General features: G+C 37.3%; 1 protein-coding gene across 5 annotated transcripts in view; it reads left to right on the top strand.

Annotated features, from left to right (window-relative positions):
* Positions 1-21,504, top strand: part of sl (small wing phospholipase C gamma 1) — a 467,203-nt gene that overhangs the window by 309,493 nt on the left and 136,206 nt on the right. For 3 of the 5 annotated variants that reach the window (XR_010823023.1, XM_066731397.1, XM_066731396.1), the window contains exons 15-18: positions 17,482-17,688; positions 17,763-18,144; positions 18,232-18,371; positions 18,439-18,546. Coding sequence is in view for 4 of the 5 variants with exons in the window: in XM_066731397.1 (XP_066587494.1) it covers positions 17,482-17,688; positions 17,763-18,144; positions 18,232-18,371; positions 18,439-18,546 (837 nt within the window). In the remaining variant the exon portion in view is untranslated. Of the gene's footprint in view, positions 1-17,481; positions 17,689-17,762; positions 18,145-18,231; positions 18,372-18,438; positions 18,547-19,748; positions 20,339-21,504 lie in introns of those variants that run through there. The other 2 variants (XM_066731395.1, XM_066731398.1) reach the window with 1 other exon arrangement.

Consider the following 21,504-nt stretch of genomic DNA (forward strand, 5'->3'; position numbering starts at 1 on the left):
AAATTTATCAAATTACAGATATACAAAATAAAATATAGTTTCATTAGAATTTAATAAAATATGAACTACAGGATACACATAATACAGAAATAATCGTCCGATTAACCTCGTGTTTGGGCTCATTCTCATCTTAGAAATAAAAGCAATGTATTGATAACAGTTTTAAGAATGTTTAATTAATAATATTAAAATTAGAATTTTTGATTAATCATTCGAGTACAGGTATGTAAGGGTTAGTCATTTTCGGTCGGTTTATTGCCCTCTGTTTATTGCTTGGGACTCGGTACTAGGCCAGGTAGGCTGCGCAATGTAGAAAAGTCTTGTCCACTAGCTAACTAAGACACATTTAAATTGTGTTTACATTTTGGAACGATTCGATTTCCCAGAGTGTACGTTTCCAGTTTTTTAAACATGGTGGGTTCTTTACTGGCTCGTTGGTCTTTTTATCAACAAATCTCATATTTTCTAATTTATCTATGGCACTTTTCCAGAACTCTTCGTGCTTGCTGTTTGCTTTCACAATAGTTCTCAATGGTGCTTCTGGTGTCTTTGTGTTATGTCCATTCACGGAGTCAAAAAGATCATTCAAAAATTTAAGCATTTCCGCAGTAACCAAGCCTTCTTTTTTTGAAATTTGAAGGGGACCCTCTTTGGAAATTATATGGCCTATAATTTAAAGAATATAAGAGAATAACTTAATTGAAGCCTACAAATATAATTTAATAAAAAGAAGAAAACAAAAGCTTACCTTCAATCTTTGTATGGTGCATAATAAAACTAGCCATAGTTTTACTTAAAACTTGCGCAGCATGTTTTACTCTCATTTTTTTTATTTTTTTAATCACTACATGCTCCACTGTAATTTTGGGCATCAATTTATATAAATGATCCATCGAATCCATTTTATATGCTGTTTGTACTATATCCCAAGAAGCTATTTGCCTTTCATTTTCATTTTTATTCTTGAAGTTAATTTCCAAATCTTTTGTTGATAAATTATTTCTTATGGACTTCAGTAATTGTGGTGGGTCATATATTGGCACTGTTTCCTCTCCAAATAATTTAATGCAGCAATCTGTCAAAATAAATTTTCTATTAAAAAAATCAGTTTTCATGCGAAGAGAAAATATTTGTTATAAATTAAGTAAAATAAATAAATCATACCATTTTCATTTACATCTCTATTGTAGAAGCAATCCTTTTTCAATTTATTTATGGCAGCAACATTTGTTCCTGCTTGATCACAGAGAAAAGCAAGAACATGAAGACCAGATTCTAATACTGATTCCAATACGGTTTTGATGCAATCAGCTAACTGGTTAGACTTAGTTGCAGCATCACAGAAGAAGTAGGCTAATGGAAATTTCCATCCAGAATGTATGCCCCTTACCATGAAGACAAGAGCATGGTCAGCAAACTTTGGTGTTCTGAGAAATCCAAAGTCTTCAAATCCTGTTATGTAAGTTTTCGAGCTGTTGTAATCAACATGTGCACTGAGTGCTACTTTATCCCACATTAAAGCGCAATACTTTTCCTTTGCTGACATTTGTGTCACTGACTCCTTCAAGTATTGATTTATAAATTCCATTTGACCGGGATAAGTATTAATTTTCTGCAACATTGTACGTAAAGTTCTAGTGGAGGGAAGATGGAACATTTCCCTCAAGAATAAATATGCTCTTGATGATTGTTTCCATAATGAAATAGCTAGCATTTTTAAATCTAAAGTATATTTTCGCCCCTGCAGGAAAGGTTATAAAACATATTTGTGTGCATATTTTCTATCTGAATTTATTTATTCACGACAGTACATAACATTAATTATAATTTAATTTCTTTAATTTAAACTTCACAGTCTTTTATAAAGTATATTAATTACTATATATACGTATTAAAGTATTATATATATAAATATATTTCATTAATATAACTATTCACGCATAATTGTAGCTTTAGTATTATTTTATATACACTTATTTAACATATTATGTTCTATCATAATTAATATATTCTATTAATTTGTATGTATTCAGGTTTTAAAGAATCTTAATTACATACAAAATAAGAGACTTCAAATGCACTAGTTTATGATACGAAAACAGGAGTATAAATGTAATTTTATGCTTCTGATACTGCTCATCTAATTGAGGCACTATTGTACCGCTTAATGATGCAGTTTAAGGAAGGCAAAATGATAATCCTTTATGTAGGACATCATTTGTATCAAATCCTAGTGCTTTAGCTTTAGCTATATTATAATATAATTTTTTCCATACCCTTGGTGCATATGCAGATGTTCTTATCTGCATATAAATGAAACTTCATTGTTGTTGTCTTAGTTGACTCAGTAATTTTTCCATAGGTTTGGATTTGCAATATTTTTCTGCTTCCTTCAATCGCTGTTTTAACAACATATTTTTTTCTGTATGTCTCTTTCCTTCTTCTCAAACACCTTAGCTATTTTGTACAGTCTTTTTTCTCTTACACTCAGATTTTTCATATTCGTTCTTTTAGTTAATAAATAATTTCGTGAATTTTCCTTTTCACTCATATTTTCATTTGTGTTCATGGATGATTCCACATTAATTTCTCTTAAAACATCTAGAATTTCAGTTAAATTAAAGTTAAATTTTATAGGATAAAATATTTTCTAATATTTATAAAGCTGCTTGAAATACTTGCCAATTTCCATTGTATCATCAGTTGTAAAATCTTGTGGTTCCGAGAATGTTGATAACGGATAATCATCTGCAATAAAAATTAATTTCAAGAAACAATTGCACACTAACTTTAATCAATCAAATATGCTTTAATATTCCCTACCAATATTCAATCTTTCCTTAGATGTTGAGCAACATGGTTTGTTAGATGATGCAGCTATCGCATTTGGTAATAAACGATCATCAACTGTAAGTTAAAAAATCAAAATTTAGATATTATGCTACTATAAAGACTTTATAATATGAAACTGAAAGAAAGGGAACACCTTACCAGATTCAACTTCTTCAGATTGTATCGTGCAATCAGTTATAATATTAATACTGGGTTTCGCTGAAGATTTTAGTTTTTTCTGTTTGTGTGTGTTTCTTCGTAGTCAGATTCTTGAAAGTGTCTGTAGCACACAACACATTTTTTTAGACCATCATCATCTAAATGTGCTATTTTTGAAGAATATATACATTTCTTCCATTCAGCAAATCTTGCAGCTGCTTTTGAGAAAGTATGTTGCGGTGCATCCCACCTCGAAGGACATCCCAAAACACAACAACTTTTTCCAATTGCAACTGTTAGTGTTTCCTAAGAAAAAATAAAATTTGTTTATATAACTACTTGTATATAAAATATCGATAAATGAAAAAGTTAAAGATATTTGAACTCAATTAACCTAACCAACAGTTTACACAAAACTTCACACTTTTTTTACTGAAAAAATGAATATGTAATAGTGAAAGTGTTTTATCCAGTTGTTTTTCTTTCTTTTCTGCACACAAAACTATCACTATTGATTCAGTTTCCCGCGTTTTTTTTTTTACAAAAATAAGACCCGGTAAAAAAGTACGTCTGCTCTTGATTGCTAAAAGGCAAAGCCCCGCGCAATGGAGTTTTGGCCCCAAATAAGTGCGTCAAAACTACGTTTCATAGATCTGGCACTTGGCGACGCCACAGTTATCAATCGCAGCGCCATCGCACCACTCGAAAATCTGGAGGAACTAACGCATTACGGGTGAACTGTGTATATGAGAGTTTCCGCCCCCTGATCACAACACGACCCGGATTGTTTAGGTTTGGGTAGTCTAAGGTCGCGAATCCTCATAATAATTGTACTAAGTCCGCGGCCTTGAACCGTCTCAAGAGAACGATCCTGTCAAAGGTCAAACTCACAACAATTCGAAGTAATCGCGAACACTTTTACTAATTCGCGCTTTTACACAATATGATGTTCGTTGCAGGTCCGACGGACTGACCACTCCGCTAGGTTGTCCGCTTACCCGTGACAGGTGAGCAGGGCCAGCGGTTACCTATAAAACCGATCGGTGCTACGAGCCCTAAAGCCCTAGCACACCTCGGGACGATACAGGACTTTGACACGATACGAATAATCACCCTTACTTCGGCTTGCAAGGGCTGGCTCTCTTCTCTCTCTCTCGCTATCTCTCGCTATCTCTCGCTCTCTCCTTTCTCCCTGGAGGCGCATTGCTGGCCCTTAGGGCTGGAAAGCTCCGCTGTCCGAAATGGGTTGCGGCAGGGTGGCAGTCGTCGCATTTCACGGTAATATTACGTATTTTTCTATCTGCGGCGGCTGCTGCTCTGTCGCGAAATATCGGCGGCGGGGCACAATTCGGCACTCTGAATGTCACCTAAGACCTCCTAACTACGTATGTCGGGGGAGTTCGCGGAAGCAGTAAGGCTCTGCGCCAGTGTTGCCAGAAAGTAGACCGTCGGTCTGCCGAATTTCCCCCTCCACTTACAACCACAGATGCAGGCTCGTTTGCGTGAACCATCCCCACTTCTACCGCTGCTCGATGGTCACAAACACAAGTAGAAACGTCAGTACATGTGTCGACTGGCTTCGCTCGCTCTCGGCTATCCTCGAATTAAACAGAGAGCGGAGCTACTCTCTCGGACCTCTCTGTCTTTCTCGCTGTAAACGTCTATCAGAAGATTCGAGGCAAAATATTTCCGCTTCGCTTTACCGAAAATCTACCAATATTCGATGTTATTTACATTTGCAGCCAAATGCCTTTATACATGATTTTCAGCATATTTATTTATAAGCATTGACTTATTTAAATCAATAATAAATTAAGGAAATGCGTATTTGATATATAATAATTATTTTAACTACAATTTCATCGTTATATTTCGCTTATTTCCGTAAAAGCTGCATTTCATTAATTTATTATTGATTTTAGTAAGTCAATGGTCATTACAAAAAAATTGAATCTTAAAAAAAAAGTACTCGGCAGGAATCAAACCCGGACCCACGAATCGCCACGCGGTTACCTTACCGCCTAGACCACGAGGCTTCTTCGGTGCACCGTAAACAAAAAGTCTTCTGAAAGACTTGAAATTTTTTTTTAAGCGTATAAATAAACGAGCAACCGACAGCTTTATTCATTATTATTCTGTCATAATGGTACAAAAATTAAAGAATAATTATACATTGAATAGTTTTCAAAAGCTTTTCCAATAGCCAAGAACAAAGATAAATAATCAAAGCTCGTAGTTTCCGTTCTCGGCTATTGGAAAAGCTTTTGAAAACTATTCAATATATAATTATTCTTTAATTTTTGTACCATTATGACAGAATAATAATGAATAAAGCTGTCGGTTGCTCGTTTATTTATACGCTTCAAAGGAAAATTTCAAGTCTTTAAGAAGACTTTTTGTTTACGGTGCACCGAAGAAGCCTCGTGGTCTAGGCGGTAAGGTAACCGCGTGGTGATTCGTGGGTCCGGGTTCGATTCCTGCCGAGTAATTTTTTTTTAAGATTATATTTTCTTTTAATGAAAATTGACTTACTAAAATCAATAATAAATTAATGAAATGCAACTTTTACGGAAATAAGCGAAATATAACGATGAAATTGTAGTTAAAATAATCATTACATATCAAATACGCATTTCCTTAATTTATTATTGATTTAAATAAGTCAATGCTTATAAATAATTATGCTGAAAATCATGTATAAAGGCATTTGGCAGCAAATGTAAATAACATCGAATATTGGTAGATTTTCGGTAAAGCGAAGCGGAAAGATGTTGCCTCTAATCTTCTGATAGACGCTAACAGCGAGAAAGACAGAGAGGTCCGAGAGAGTATCTCCGCTCTCTGTTTAATTCGAGGATAGCCGAGAGCGAGCGAAGCCAGTCGACACATGTACGGACGTTTCTACTTGTGTTCGTGACCATCGAGCAGCGGTAGAAGTGGGGATGGTTTACGCAAATGAGCCTGCATCTGTGGTTGTAAGTGGAGAGGGAAATTCTGCAGACCGACGATCTACTTTCTGGCAACACTGCTCTGCGCTTGTCCCGCCGCTGCCCCGCTACACCCATCGCCCGACACTAGGGAACCGACAAGTTATCGATCCTAGATCAATACTTATTGGTTGATAACTCCCTATTTCGCACGCGACCCGCCTATCTAACGCTTGAGATTTAGCAAAGCGCTAGATGGCAGCTATTGTAACGCTGCGGGAACGCAACGTTACAATATATTGTGACTAAGTAATTTATAAAATGACAAATCTTTTATGTAGAGTGCAAATCGAAAATATGTATTGTAATACACAAATTAATGCATGATAAATAAAAGTTTTATTTACAAGTGTATTTAAAAAATTTATGTATACATTTCCAAGTCCTATCCTAACTGCAGGAAAGACTTCAGAATGGTTCAAAATAAATATTATTTGTGTAGCATTACAGTAACATAAATCTGATTTATTATTAGAGTTTAATGGAATGAAAACTGTTAAATATAATTAACATAGAAGTAATTATTCGATTTATGCCGTGTTTAGGCTCATTTTTTTCATAAAAATGTAAGCAACACCTTAATAACAATTTAAAAAATGTTTAATTAACAATGTAAAAATTTAAGATTTGTATTAGCATTTGGAGTAACAGGTATAATTGATTTGCCTTTATTTTTGGCCTGCGGTTTATTACCCTAAGCTCGATGCTAGTACAGGTAGGCCGCTTGGTGAGGGAAGCGTTTACCGCTTGAGAAGTAAGGTCTCTTAAAACCTTTATTAATATGTTGGAGAGAATATATTTTCCGGAGTGTACACATGCAGCTATGCCTAGTCAGCATAGATGTGATGAAGACTTCGCGCAACTTCGGCTTTAGAAGAAGAGCGACGACCGCTAACTAACACATTTTTACGTGTCATCCCTATAAAGTTATGCCGCGTTTACCCAAAAGCTAGAAGGAAATAAAAATCCTTTTCCTAAATTAGTTTTCAATGCTTATAAAATGCATATATGTAGCCATTAATTAATTCGATTTGGTAATAAATACAAAAAATGCGTTCTTATTGTAACAAATAATGAGTTCAGGTATATTAAACTCAATGTTTTTATATTAACCTGCTAACAAATGCATTTTTTTATTCATTATTGAGTCCAATAAGTTAATGGCTATTAAAAAGAAATCCCTCATAATGAAAAAAAAAGTTTAAACTTCATCAAGACTCGAACTCGAGCCCACCGCGTGACAAAACGGCAACCTTACCGTTTGCGTTACGGCGCTTACTTGCTGTACAAAAAGCATAACAGCCATTTATATATTGACTACAATTCTTTCATTAACTCCTCATAAACGATCAAAAATTAGCAGCAATAATAAATACATTTATTTACACAGCATTATTACACTAAATTTATTACGTTTTTAATTTGTAGCATTCATTTGCATGAAGATACGACAATTTAAGGGTGTTCATGCAGTACTCTAAATACAAAAATTTCATACGCTCAATTACCAAAATTTATACGACTACACGTAACATATATTATAAGATTACTTAATTGATTTATGATAATTGAGCGTATGAATAGTTTTATATTTAGAATATTGTACGAACGCCCTTAACGGGAATCCGTATACCGACATTACAGGGCGAAAACTATTTTGCATGCAGCGTCGTCATTTTTTGACGGATTGTAAAGTTATTACAGGTTTTTGGAAATGCCAGAAGCTTATCTACTAACTTACGTTAGGAAAATTAACAAAAAATGAAAAAAAATTTTTGTTTAAAAAAATATATTAACATTATTGAGAAACAACAATTAAATCGCAAAATCCCCCAACGTACTTTACTAGATGATGTTCATATGTTTCTAAAAAGTTCACATAAATGCAAATCCGTCAAGAAATGACGATGCTGCATGCGAAATAAATAATGGAAGAATTTCGTGTTCGGGAAGTCGCCAACACGAAATTCTTCCATTATTTATTTCGCATGCAGCATCGTCATTTCTTGACGGATTTGCATTTATGTGAACTTTTTAGAAACATATGAACATCATCTAGTAAAGTACGTTGGGGGATTTTGCGATTTAATTGTTGTTTCTCAATAATGTTAATATATTTTTTTAAACAAAAATTTTTTTTCATTTTTTGTTAATTTTCCTAACGTAAGTTAGTAGATATGCTTCTGGCATTTCCAAAAACCTGAAATAACTTTACGATCCGTCAACAAATAACGACGCTGCATGCGAAATAGTTTTCGCTCTGTAATGTCGGTATACGGATTCCCGTTAAACTATCGTATCTTCATGCTATATGTATGCTTCAAATTAAAAACATAATAAATTTAGTGCAATAATGCTGTGTAAATAAATGTATTTATTATTGCAGTTAATTCTTGATCGTTTATGACTAGTTAATGAAAGAATTGTAGTCAGTCTTTAAAAGGCTGTTTTGCTTTTGATACAGCAAGTGATCGCTGTAGCGCAGACGCTAAGTTTGCCATTATGTCACGCGGCGGGCAAGGGTTCGAGTCTTGACAGAGTTAAAACTTTTTTTTCATTATAAGGGATTTTCTTTGAATAGCCATTAACATATTGGACTCAATAATAAATAAAAAATGCATTTGTTAGCAGGTTAATATAAAAACATTGAGCTTAATATACCTCAAGTCATTATTTGTTATAATAAGAGCGTTTTTTTGTATTTATTACCAAATCTAATTAATTAATGGCTACATATAAGCATTTTATAAAAATTAAAAACTAATGTATGAAAAGGATTTTAATTTCCTACGAGGTTTTGGGTAAACGCAGCATCACTTCACACGGATGACATGTAAAAATATGTTGGTTAGCTGTAGTCGCTCTTCTTCTAAAGCCGAAGTTGCCCGAAGTCCTAATCACACCTATGCTGACTAGGCATAGCTGTGTACCCCTTTCCTTCAAATTCTCGATAGTGCTGCTGACTAACGGCTAACTTCATTTTCGTTGCTAATAGCTGGAATCTGGCATCCCTGACTACGACTTCCGTCGTCAAGTGTGGCGCCCTCAACTAGGCGACCTAGTGATGAAACGCGAGCACTATCTATCGGGCGCGTCTAGGAACTATGCTGGCAAATTAACTCCCCGATAATCCGGCCCTTACATCGTGGTGGCAGCAAAATCACTTGTCATTTTTAGATTCCAGAATATAGATGGATTATCTATAGGGAATCATCACGTAAAGGAGTTAAAATCTTGCACGGAAATGCAGGTGGAGGGGATGGCGCATCGTTCCCATAACACGGAAATAGGATATATAAGGCCTCATGCAGGCTCCAAAAAGCATTGCCTGGTCGATAATGGACCAGCACCGTTCAGCTCGACATGCGCTCGACGCCTTCCCTCACGTACCGCCACAAGCCTCGACGTTAGGAGTCAAGAGAGACGGCTTGTCTCCATCCTTTGACACCCTCCGCGTTACCGCCTGCCGAAAGTGACCATTCCCGCCCATCATCTAGTCAGCTGGGCCTCGATCATGGCGTGCTTGGCCGCAAAGCGGAAGGACTCCACGCCTCCACCCGCTCTATCGACCTAGCGCCTCGCCCGCGCCGGTCCCCGCACCCGCGCCAGCACCCACGCCAGAACCCGCGAGTCCACTTGCCACCAGGTCGGGCGACCCCGAGGTGCTGAAGCTGGACATCGACGCTATCTTTGCCGAGATAATAGCTCCAGTACCCTCGAGACTCTCTCCCATCAGGGAGATTGAGGCCGAACTGGTCGCCATGCTGCTTGCAACTCCTTTGGGGTCGTTTGAGGATATATTTAAAGTTCTGAATCCGCCAATCCGGTCTAAACGGCAGAAGAAACCGGCTCCAACGAGCACCAAACCCGTCCAGAGGGTTCCCCCGATTCCCGCTCCGGCTCAGCTGCCGTTTTCGAGACCGGTGTCATCTCCGGTTCCCGTCACGGAGATCCAGCTCCCTTGGGAACGCTCCGTTGTCGGGATCCCGGAGGAGATCGGACATCGTGTCGAGATATGCGACAGTTGCAGCATAGAAAGGCTTGTTTCCGCGTCTAGACGAATACGGGGATCTGGATTCTGCGACGACAAGGACCGCACATACACTCCTACTACAGGCCTAAAAACCTGAAGTAGTGAGTTATTTTTATAGCGCGGAATCTTATTCCGCGCGATAGATATTCCACAAAGTTAATCTACATGTTCAGGAAGAGGCTGGAAAGCCTGAAAACATCCATTTATAACGCCAGATAGATGTGACGAGGTGACAGCTCACCGCGAGCCCGCCAACAGGCCAAATTCCCTAGGGGTACCTGCCGTCGCCGTACCGCCAAAACAAATTCTTTAGGGCAAAGAAAAATTGGACAAGGGGGCCCTACTAACTGGTAAATCAGAGAAGAGTGGATTATAACCACCGACGCCAACAATTCATCGGTCTGCAAGGAGGGGGGAGATATAACGAAACGCTCGCTCCACCGCTATCCCCACTTAAAATACCGCGTAGTAGAGAAGGCTTTGGCGTATTTGCTGATACTGCGGCCTATACTATAGCGTGCGCAGGGTATAGGGTTCTCAACGTTTACCTCCCCATCTTATCAAACGGCCGCTCGGAGCGCCTCTTCCGCCCGCTCCGGCGGCTCGACCGAGTATACAGGGTGGAAAGTTAACGCAGCACTTTCTTTAAACGCGTTATTTCTGAGACTTTTCTAAGGAAAACGCCGTTGGCCGTTTTAAAATCTAGCCACTGGTTAAGGAGATATTAAAGATTAAATTTTGTATGCAATTATTGATTTTACATATGATTGCAGTAGTATTGGTATGTACAATGACCGGCAGAAATGGCGTCCCTTAATGCGTTTAGGAACCGCATTTTAGGATCCTTCACTGTATACTCTATTCTGCTAGGCGGAGATAGGGGAATGGAACGCGATAACTATAGTAGTTAGTTTATCTCGCTCTAAATGCGTGAGTGCGAGAGAGGGAGCTTTATACGGCATAGCAGGGCAAGCCAGGCGTCCCGAGGCTTATTTCTATCTGTGCCATTGCCTATGGCTATCTCTCTCGCTCGGTAAGAATCATTCGTCCGTCCTTGTTTAGGTCAGTTCTACGCCAATGGATACTCTCTAAAGAAGATTTTCTCAGGCGACACCATTGAAGACTGCGATTACAGCGGGGATTTTAAAATACTGTGCACCTGTCACTGTCAAACGTCAGTATGAAAGATTATTGTCGCTTACAGCGTTTGGTGCAATTAACATTATAAGTCTGGATTATTATGTGATATTCTGTAATGCACATATATATATACATATGTTAATTTACTTTTAATTTTTTAAACCAATAAGTTATTGGCATTATAGAAGAAACTCATTTAAATATAAGAATATACTGGTTTCCACTTATGTAACTTTTCTTGTAAATATAACATAATTTTAATTAATAAAATTCACTCGTTTATTAATCAGACTAAGAAGAGTTATTTCTTTTAAATTTTAACATGTATAGAATAATATCCTAAACGCGCACACTTAACTAATTATTATTAGAGAAATATTTTTATAATCGTTACACATTGATAATAATATATCTCAATATCCTTCAGTTTAAAATATCATTTACATTGAAGAAATCTTGATCAATGGTCATGAAGAGTTCGTGGCTCAATGGCTAGGTCGCTTGCCTCGAAGATTAGTTAAAGCGCTTTTGTCGGTGGTTCGAGTCCCGCGGGAGATATTTTTTTTTCGTTTTAAAAGCATTATTATCTTTTCTTTTGGTTAATTATTTGGAAGCATTGCTACTGCCTCCAAACATATCTTTGCAAACCTTAAAATATACAATGTTATATTTATGCTTTTTTTGTAATCTAATCCATATGAGCAGGAGCTCGCTTCTTCGGCATTTGTTTTTGTGCATTACAGAATATCACATAATAATCCAGACTTATAATGTTAATTGCACCAAACGCTGTAAGCGACAATAATCTTTCATACTGACGTTTGACAGTGACAGGTGCACAGTATTTTAAAATCCCCGCTGTAATCGCAGTCTTCAATGGTGTCGCCTGAGAAAATCTTCTTTAGAGAGTATCCATTGGCGTAGAACTGACCTAAACAAGGACGGACGAATGATTCTTACCGAGCGAGAGAGATAGCCATAGGCAATGGCACAGATAGAAATAAGCCTCGGGACGCCTGGCTTGCCCTGCTATGCCGTATAAAGCTCTCTCTCTCGCACTCACGCATTTAGAGCGAGATAAACTAACTACTATAGTTATCGCGTTCCATTCCCCTATCTCCGCCTAGCAGAATAGAGTATACAGTGAAGGATCCTAAAACGCAGTTACTAAACGCATCAAGGGACGCCATTTCTGCCGGTCATTGTACGTGTAGCAAGTGCAAGTATAAGAGAGAAGTTGCTGCTATGACGTTTCACTCTCCCCTTTTATTGATTTGTTCAGAATCGTTGGGAAGTTTCTGCCGGTTAGCTGTTTTGCTTTTTTATTAGTTAGCTGGAAATTTTGAGATTTAATTCGCGTTCTCGCGCAGAAACTGACGCGTACGCGCAATTTACCTACGAGAATCTTGGTTAACTGTTATTGTGCGCGTCCCCATACCATTTAATTTCCGATGCCAAATAATTAATGGGCAAATCGAGATAATGCAAATTAAATTCTATGAGGATTGAAAACCCTTTAAACCAAGACTATGCTCCAGTCAATGAGCGCTCAGTTGTGCGTATCTGTCGATCGTTGACTGTAAGCGAGAAAAAGAAGCTAGAGCTGAATAGTCGCGTCTTTGACGGTTAGCCTAAAAAATGAAAAGATTGCGTAATCAAATGTTTATTTACCTGATTTTATGGAACAACTTCAAGGATGGGCAGCATTGTAAATGTGCTCCATATGGCCACCTTCAGCATCGATGAACGCCCTTACTCGTCGGAGAAGATTTGCTTGGACAGTGGCTACCATCTCAGGTGTGATCTCCGTGATAGCCACATCTAATCGCGCTGCTAGTTCTCCCTGATCCCGCATTAGATGTCCTCCCGTGTAGACCTTTTCTTTCAAGGCCCCCCAAAAGAAGAAATCTAATGGATCCAGATCTGGAGATTTAGCAGACCAAGGGATGGGACCACCACGGCCGATCCATTCGCCGGGAAACTTGCGGTGCAGCACGCCTTTCGCAATGGGCGCGTTATGCGGAGCTGCTCCGTCGTGCTGGAAACACATTTTCTGCCGAATTTCTAGAGGAATATTTTCCAGAAGGTCTGGAAGCTGATTCTCTAGGAATTCGGCATAAATGTCTCCCGTCAATCGAGATGGTAGGATGCATGGTCCAATCTGTAAACAATTCACAATGAACTTTAGTTGCAAGCATTATTAGCATTTAAGAAACGTGAATAAGTGTTAGAAACTTACCAAATATTTCCCGACGATGCCTGCCCAGAGATTTATCGACCATTTGTATTGAGATTTCTGTTTTCTTATTACATGTGGGTTACTCTCAGACCAATGATGGTCGTTTCGCATGTTTATAACACCATTTTTGTCAAACATGCTTTCGTCAGAGAATAAGATACAATTTATGAAATCGTTATCCTCTCCATGTTTTGCGAGAAGCAGCGGCAAAACTGCAAGCGGTTCCCATAATCACTGGGCAATAATTCTTGTACACTCGTGTACTTGTAGGGGTGCATCGATTCGCCATGGAGCACTCGCAGCACCGTGGTGTGATTGCTGCCTAAATCTCTGCCTACGGCTCGTGTGCTGGTCCTCGGCCTCTCCCGGAACTCGCGCAGCACCCTCTCCTCAAAGGCAGGAGCGCGTTATATTCTCTGCTTGCCGTTTGTCACTATAATTTGGCGCCAAACTGCCCGTGTCCCTCAAGCGCTGCACAACCGTCTTGATGACATTTTTGTCCGGGTGTCGCCGATTGGGGAACTTTTCCGCGTACACCCTCGCAGCCACGGTAGCCGAAGTATTGTTCTGCCAGTATAATTGGAGCATATCACAGTATTCAATGTTGCTGTAACTCATTTTTCACTAAATTTACGGTTGAAAAACGGAGAAAACGATGCACACTTATATCGACAAACTGGTAATAGTTTTTTCAGTTGCTAATAACAACCACCCACTTTTTATTTAGCAAGGGCTACTTTCGCACCGCTAAGGGTTGTTATTAGCAACTGAAAAAACTATTACCAGTTTGTCGATATAAGTGTGCATCGTTTTCTCCGTTTTTCAACCGTAAATTTAGTGAAAAATGAGTTACAGCAACATTGGATACTGTGATATGCTCCAGTTATACTGACAAAACAATGCTTCGGCTACCGTGGCTGCGAGGGTGTACGCGGAAAAGTTCCCCAATCGGCGACACCCGGACAAAAATGTCATCAAGACGGTTGTGCAGCGCTTGAGGGACACGGGCAGTTTGGCGCCAAATTATAGTGACAAACGGCAAGCAGAGAACATAACGCGCTCCTGCCTTTGAGGAGAGTGTACTGCGCGAGTTCCGGGAGAGGCCGAGGACCAGCACACGAGCCGTAGCCAGAGATTTAGGCAGCAATCACACCACGGTGCTGCGAGTGCTCCATGGCGAATCGATGCACCCCTATAAGTACACGAGTGTACAAGAATTATTGACCAGAGATTATGGGAACCGCTTGCAGTTTTGCCGCTGCTTCTCGCAAAACATGGAGAGGATAACGATTTCATAAATTGTATCTTATTTTCTGACGAAAGCATGTTTGACAAAAATGGTGTTATAAACATGCGAAACGACCATCACTGGTCTGAGAGTAACCCACATGTAATAAGAGAACAGAAATCTCAATATAAATGGTCGGTAAATCTCTGGACAGGCATCGTCGGGAAATATTTGGTAAGTTTCTAACACTTATTCACGTTTCTTAAATGCTAATAATGCTTGCAACTAAAGTTCATTGTGAATTGTTTACAGATTGGACCGTGCATCCTACCATCTAGATTGACGGCAGAAAATGTGTTTCCAGCACGACGGAGCAGCTTCGCATAACGCGCCCACTGCGAAAGGCGTGCTGCACCGCAAGTTTCCCGGCGAATGGATCGGCCGTGGTGGTCCCATCCCTTGGTCTGCTAAATCACCTGATCTGGATCCATTAGATTTCTTCTTTTGGGGGGCCTTGAAAGAAAAGGTCTACACGGGAAGACATCTAATGCGGGATCAGGGAGAACTTGCAGCGCGATTGGATGTGGCTATCACGGAGATCACACCTGAGATGGTAGCCACTGTCCAAGCAAATCTTCTCCGAAGAGCAAGGACATGCATCGATGCTGAAGGTGGCCATATGGAGCACATTTACAATGCTGCCCATCCTTGATGTTGTTCCATAAAATCAGGTTAATAAACATTTGATTACGCAATCTTTTCATTTTTTAGGCTAACCGTCAACGACGCGACTATTCGCCTATAGCTTCTTTTTCTGGCTTACAGTCAATGATCGACAGATATGCAAAACTGAGCGCTCATTGACTGGAGCATAGTCTTGGTTTAAAGTGTTCAATCCTCATAGAATTTAATTTGCATTATCTCGATTTGCCCATTAATTATTTGGCATCGGAAATTAAATGGTATGGGGACGCACACAATAACAGTTAACCAAGATTCTCCGTAGGTAAAGTGCGCGTACGCGTTAGTTTCTGCGCGAGAACGCGAATTAAATCTCAAAATTCCCAGCTAACCAATAAAAAAGCAAAACAGCTAACCGGCAGAAACTTCCCAACGATTCTGAAAAAATCAATAAAAGGGGAGAGTGAAACGTCATAGCAGCAACTTCTCTCTTATACTTGCACTTGCCACACGTACATACCAATACTACTGCAATCATATGTAAAATCAATAATTGCATACAAAATTTAATCTTTAATATCTCCTTAACCAGTGGCTAGTTTTTAAAACGGCCAACGACGTTTTCCTTAGAAAAGTCTCAGGAAAAACCCGTTTAAAGGGAGTGCGGCGTTAACGTTCCACCCGTATAACACCGATGTCGAGTCGACAGAAGCATTCCGTATCCAGGAGCTTCCAGATACAACTCTCAACTTATCCTACGCAGGAGTTCTCCGCGTATTCCAAATCCTTTGTTCAGGAGTTCTCCGAGCCTATCCAAATGCAGGAGTTCTCCGCATCATATTAAGGATGTTCTACCCCAAAGGTACTATTCGCACCGGCGAATGGCTTAACGCGTATAGTGAAGTTGTGGATGCAACTTAAGGTTTTTGTAATAACGGCAACATGGGAAGATGAACACATGTTTTTCGATCTTTATATTGTACTACTTATCCTATTATTTTTCGCATCCACAATTAAAACATATCATTCAAAATGTAGATATACAAATTTAAGTACAATAATAATTTGAAAATATATATTCTCCCTCATTACTAGTAAATATATGTACCGCAGTTGCGCGCGCATATGCGACGCTGCCATATTTACTAACTTTCACGTTTATCGTGTAACAATAAAACTTTGATTTGAATTTTCTCGGCAACAGTACGTGTCTTATTTTTCATTTTTTTTTATGTGCTGTTAACAAGTATAATCCGTAAAGCATTTATTTTTTAACAAAATCTAAAGAACTGTTTATCTAATATTAGTAAAAATGTTGTCTTTTTAGCAGAATCTCCTATATGTTCCATAGTAAAAGTGATAACATTGATATTGAATTTCTCTAGCTAGAAACGTGTCATCAATCTCAGATTTGACTATCGTGTCAATATTGTTATATTTAACCCATTTCAATTAAAATTTAAACAATCTTATGAAAATCATTTTGGGGTAGAACACCCTTAACCATTCCTAAGCCTATGCCATGCTAACCGGCCGCATCCAGAAGTTTTCCGGACCAACGGCCATTTTGTTTTCAGCACTAACAGCCATTTTCTTACAGCTAATGGGTTAGACCTCTAAATTGCCATGTACCGGGCCCCTCCGTGAGGTTACCGACCGCCACGTCGCCTACCGTCACAAATTCGAAGCCCCTCCGTTGTGGTTACCGACCGACGTGCCGCCAGCGGGCGATTTTGTAAACAACGTAGCGATTAAGTACATTTACGAACATACCTGCAGCGGCAGACCGACACAAAACTACACAAACATAAATAAATTAAGGTTATAAAAACACTGTAGAAAAACTCTGTAAATATTTCTTACATTTATTTAGAATAATAAAACTGTTTTTATCTAATAAACTTTGAGCTTCTCCACATTATTTTGATCCCTCTCAGTCAAATGAACCGGACTGTTTTCAGCGACTTATCCTCGCTAGGAAAACACGTCGCAACTCAACCTCTTAGTGTCGATAATTTTTTTTTCTCAGTATAGTAACTGATAATAGGTAGAAGCGGTACGATTTTCTATTATTACGCTCAACCTGACTCTCTTGCATCCTTAGTAACTCAATAAATATAATCTTGATAATATTCTGGAAAGTAATTATGATAAATAATTTTGTTGCATTTAATATGTTTAGGAAAATCAACACAAAGAAATCGAGCGTGCTTGGAGAATAGCAAAAGAGTTGTCGAACCTTATAGTATATTGTAGATCTGTAGCATTTAACATAGACCGAATTAGAAGCAAAGGATTTATATTCAATGAAATGAGCAGCTTTCCAGAGACCAAAGCAGAGAAATTAATGTGCCAACAAGAAAATAAATTTTTCCTTAAATATCATCAGGTACAGAATATATAAAATATTATTCTTTGAAGACTTTTTACAATTTTAACTTACATACTTATTGTTCATTTCAGATACAATTTAGTAGAGTTTATCCGAAAGGTCAGCGTATAGATTCATCTAACTACAATCCGATAGCAATGTGGAATTCTGGCTCTCAAATGGTTGCTCTAAATTATCAAACTGGAGATAAAGCAATGCAACTAAATTATGCAAAATTCAGAGAGAACGGAAATTGTGGCTATCTTCTAAAACCTGAATTCATGTTTTCTGATAATTTTAGCCCCTATGATAAAAATACTTTACAAGGAGTAGATTCGTACAAAATATACTTAAAAATTATTGGAGCGAGACATTTAGTCAGATCAGGAAAAAGTACGGCAAGTCCTTTTATAGAAGTGGAGATTGTTGGCGCAGATTTCGATGCAGGAATTAAATTAACAACCAAAACTATAAGTATGCATTATAAACTTATTAGTAATAAGATTTATAATAAACACGCATTTTAATAGTTACTTTTGTACTAATGCAATTTATTTACAGCTGATAATGGATTCAATCCAATGTGGAATGAACATTGTGAATTTGAAATTCTTAATCCACATTTTGCCCTTATAAGATTTATAGTGCAAGGAGAAGATATGTTTGGTGATAGTAATTTTATTGGTCAAGCTACTTATCCTGTATATACGCAATTTTATTCTTTTCTTTAAACAACTATATGAATTATTTATCAGTTTTAAATTCCAGATTCGATGTTTAAGACCTGGTTATAGAAGTATTCCGTTAAAGAATAATTACAGTGAAGACTTGGAGCTAGCTTCACTTTTAATATACATTAAAATTACAAGTCAAACGGTAAGTACGAAAGGTATGCTTTTAAAAAGAGATCGGTTAAGTTACTATTAAGAAAGTTAATTATCAAAATAAGTTTCACACGAAATGTGTTTTGAAAGTCACGTTACTGCCTTAAATTAATAATTATATAAAAGATATTAAGAAATTGCTATACTTTTTTCTTATCACTTTTAGTATCAAATGTCCATTCATTGTTTTAAATGTTAATCAAATTAATCTTATAATACCGTACTAATTTGGAACCCTATAGAGGGCACAAACACACAGTTATATAACTTATATTATTAAATCTGTTTAAATGGAATAAAAGGTTTTGAGAAAACTGTTATTCTTTATATGAAAAGAAAGGTTAGTGATGAATAAATCGTAAATAAGAGCTAGTGGACATAGCAAGCCGAAGTAACTGATGGGAACACTGCATTGTGATTTTTGTTCTCCTATTTCCGATATCTTCCTCATATGTCAAATAATTTGCTAATTATTTTAAACTAACCTTGTCTACGTAAAAGATTTATAGTGACTTTTCCTATTATTACAAACAATATTTATATATTCAAACACACACAATATATTCTTACATCATATAGCTCATAAGGATACGTGTTACAAGAGTGCTATATTTAAACTTCTTTTCTGGATGATTGATTCAACATTCTTAACATTAAAATATAGATTTGAAACTTCAAGTTGAACGAGAATCTTCGCAAAATTTGGATAAGATCTCTCTCTCTCTCTCTCTATAATTTTTATAGAAAATTGCTTAAGGCGAATCCGTATACCGACATTACAGAGCAAAACTCTTGCCAAACGCAGCTCCCTCATTTCTTAACCAATTTACAAGTTTATACACCTTTTTGAAAACGCCAGAAGGAGATCTAGAGCTTCACGTTGGCCAATTTTTCGAATTTAATTTTTTTTAACATTTTTGTTAGTTTCTCATTTTTTCAAAAATCAACCAACGTGAAGCCCTAGATTTGCTTCTGGTGTTTTCAAAAAGGTGTATAAACTTGTAAATCGGTTAAGAAATGAGGGAGCTGCGTTTGGCAAGAGCTTTGTTCTGTAATGTCGGTATACGGGTTTCCCTTAATCCGCTTAAACTTTTAATGCAAATCTCGTGTAATAGTAATTATGCAGTGCATTCTATCGTTTGAAGTATCATTTATTGAGTGTAGGAATAAACCTTAAACAATTACAATTTCCAGATTCTGCTTAAAGGTGCGGTCTATTTTCCTTTACAAAATATAGTTTATCGAGTTTATTTTTTTAAACTTATAATTTAGGAATAAATAGCTATGTAGGGTCTATCAGCAATGATATTTTCAACTATAGCCACAAATCCTAGAGGACAAATTAAATAGAAAAATCCTATACTATAACATCCGTGAAAGCATAATTGCTGAGATAAATCAATTATAAACCGATAAATCAGGGCTTCGATTCAACGGAAAACTTACTTTATTGTTACTTTCGTTGACACTTCCCTTTCGATAAACAACAGAAGCTAGTACACTCCTGGAAATATATTCTGTCTAACATATCAACAAAGGTATTAAAGGACTCTATTTCCAAGTGGAGAAGGCTTCCCTATCAAGCGGTCTATCTGAACTAGGATCGAGCCTAGGCCCTAGTGTAATAAACCGCAGGCCATAAATAAAAGCAAATTGATTATATCTATTACTCCAAGAGCTAACACAAATTTAAAATTTTTACTTTGTTAATTAACCATTTTTTAAATTATTGTGAAGGTACTGCTTCTATTTTTACGATGAAAATGAGTCCAAATACTGCATAGATCGGATAATTATTTCTATATTAATTATACCTTACATATTTAATTGTAATAAATTGAAAATCAAATAAAGATTTATTTCCTTTATATTTATTTAAATATTACATTCCCGAAAGAATAGAAAGAACTTAGCAATTGCTATCAGGGTTGATACGATTTCTAAAAAGATACTGAGAATTTTTTTGTTTTTCAATTTAAAACTACCAAAAATCAATCGAAAAGCGATTCTCTTTCTTTATTAACACTTTACCAACCGGTAGCCGCTTGAGAATCCTATTTCCTTCTCACCGGCCACTCAGCCGCATGTTGTCTGGGACACTAGCTCGGTTTCGGTTTAGACTGTCGTGCTGAAATATATGCGCTTTTCTGAAGCTCTGAAAAAATTGTACGCTTCAAGTTATTATAGGATAACAAAATTTAGTTAAATCTTTTATTTTAATGATATTAGTGCTAAGCAATATTCGGGAAACTGGGGATAAAAGTAGATTAATCGGCTACCGTCCGGTAAGCGCTGGGAACAAAAAGTTGATTAATCGACAAGGCTGAAACTAGTAGCTAGAGCTAGCAGCCAGACGAAGAGCGCCAGAGACGAATCGATGGTGGGTGTTTGGATCATTATAAGAAATCGAAAAACAATAATAATTCAATAATTTCATAAATTTATTACGCGTTTCATTAGAATGAAGAAAGAGTGTTTCCATAAATTTAGAAAAAAAAATCTTTTTTTTTGGAGTTTTAGTAATGTTGCAAAAAGGAATAAAGTAGTAGTACGTAGGCTAAATCTTCAATATGAGATAGTAAAACAAATATTTGCTGCGAATATTGCATTAATCTTTTATAGTTTATTAAAAAGGCAAAGATTTGTTTAATTTTTCGAACACTAACCTGCTGATTTTTTTTCGATATCTTAACAGTGAAAAAAACACCTATTAAGCTCTTTAGCCTATGCAATTGCTGCAGCGATACGAATATCGAGTCGAAACATTGCAGTATTGTTCTTTCACTTATTAGAAAGATAATAGTTTGACCGATTTTTGGTACCCCCCAACTTAATTTTTTATTTGTGTTCGAGATCGGGAGGAGCAGAAAATGTCGAGAAGTAGACTCCGCATTTTCCTGTTACATCTCCCATCTCTCTTGCGTTCAGAGTAGACGGCTGGACCTACCGC

The sequence above is a fragment of the Prorops nasuta genome, unplaced genomic scaffold (genome assembly GCF_024137725.1).
Source record: "Prorops nasuta isolate Cenicafe-Biocafe unplaced genomic scaffold, Cenicafe_Pnas_1.2 PNAS00009, whole genome shotgun sequence".
NCBI lineage: Eukaryota > Metazoa > Arthropoda > Insecta > Hymenoptera > Bethylidae > Prorops > Prorops nasuta.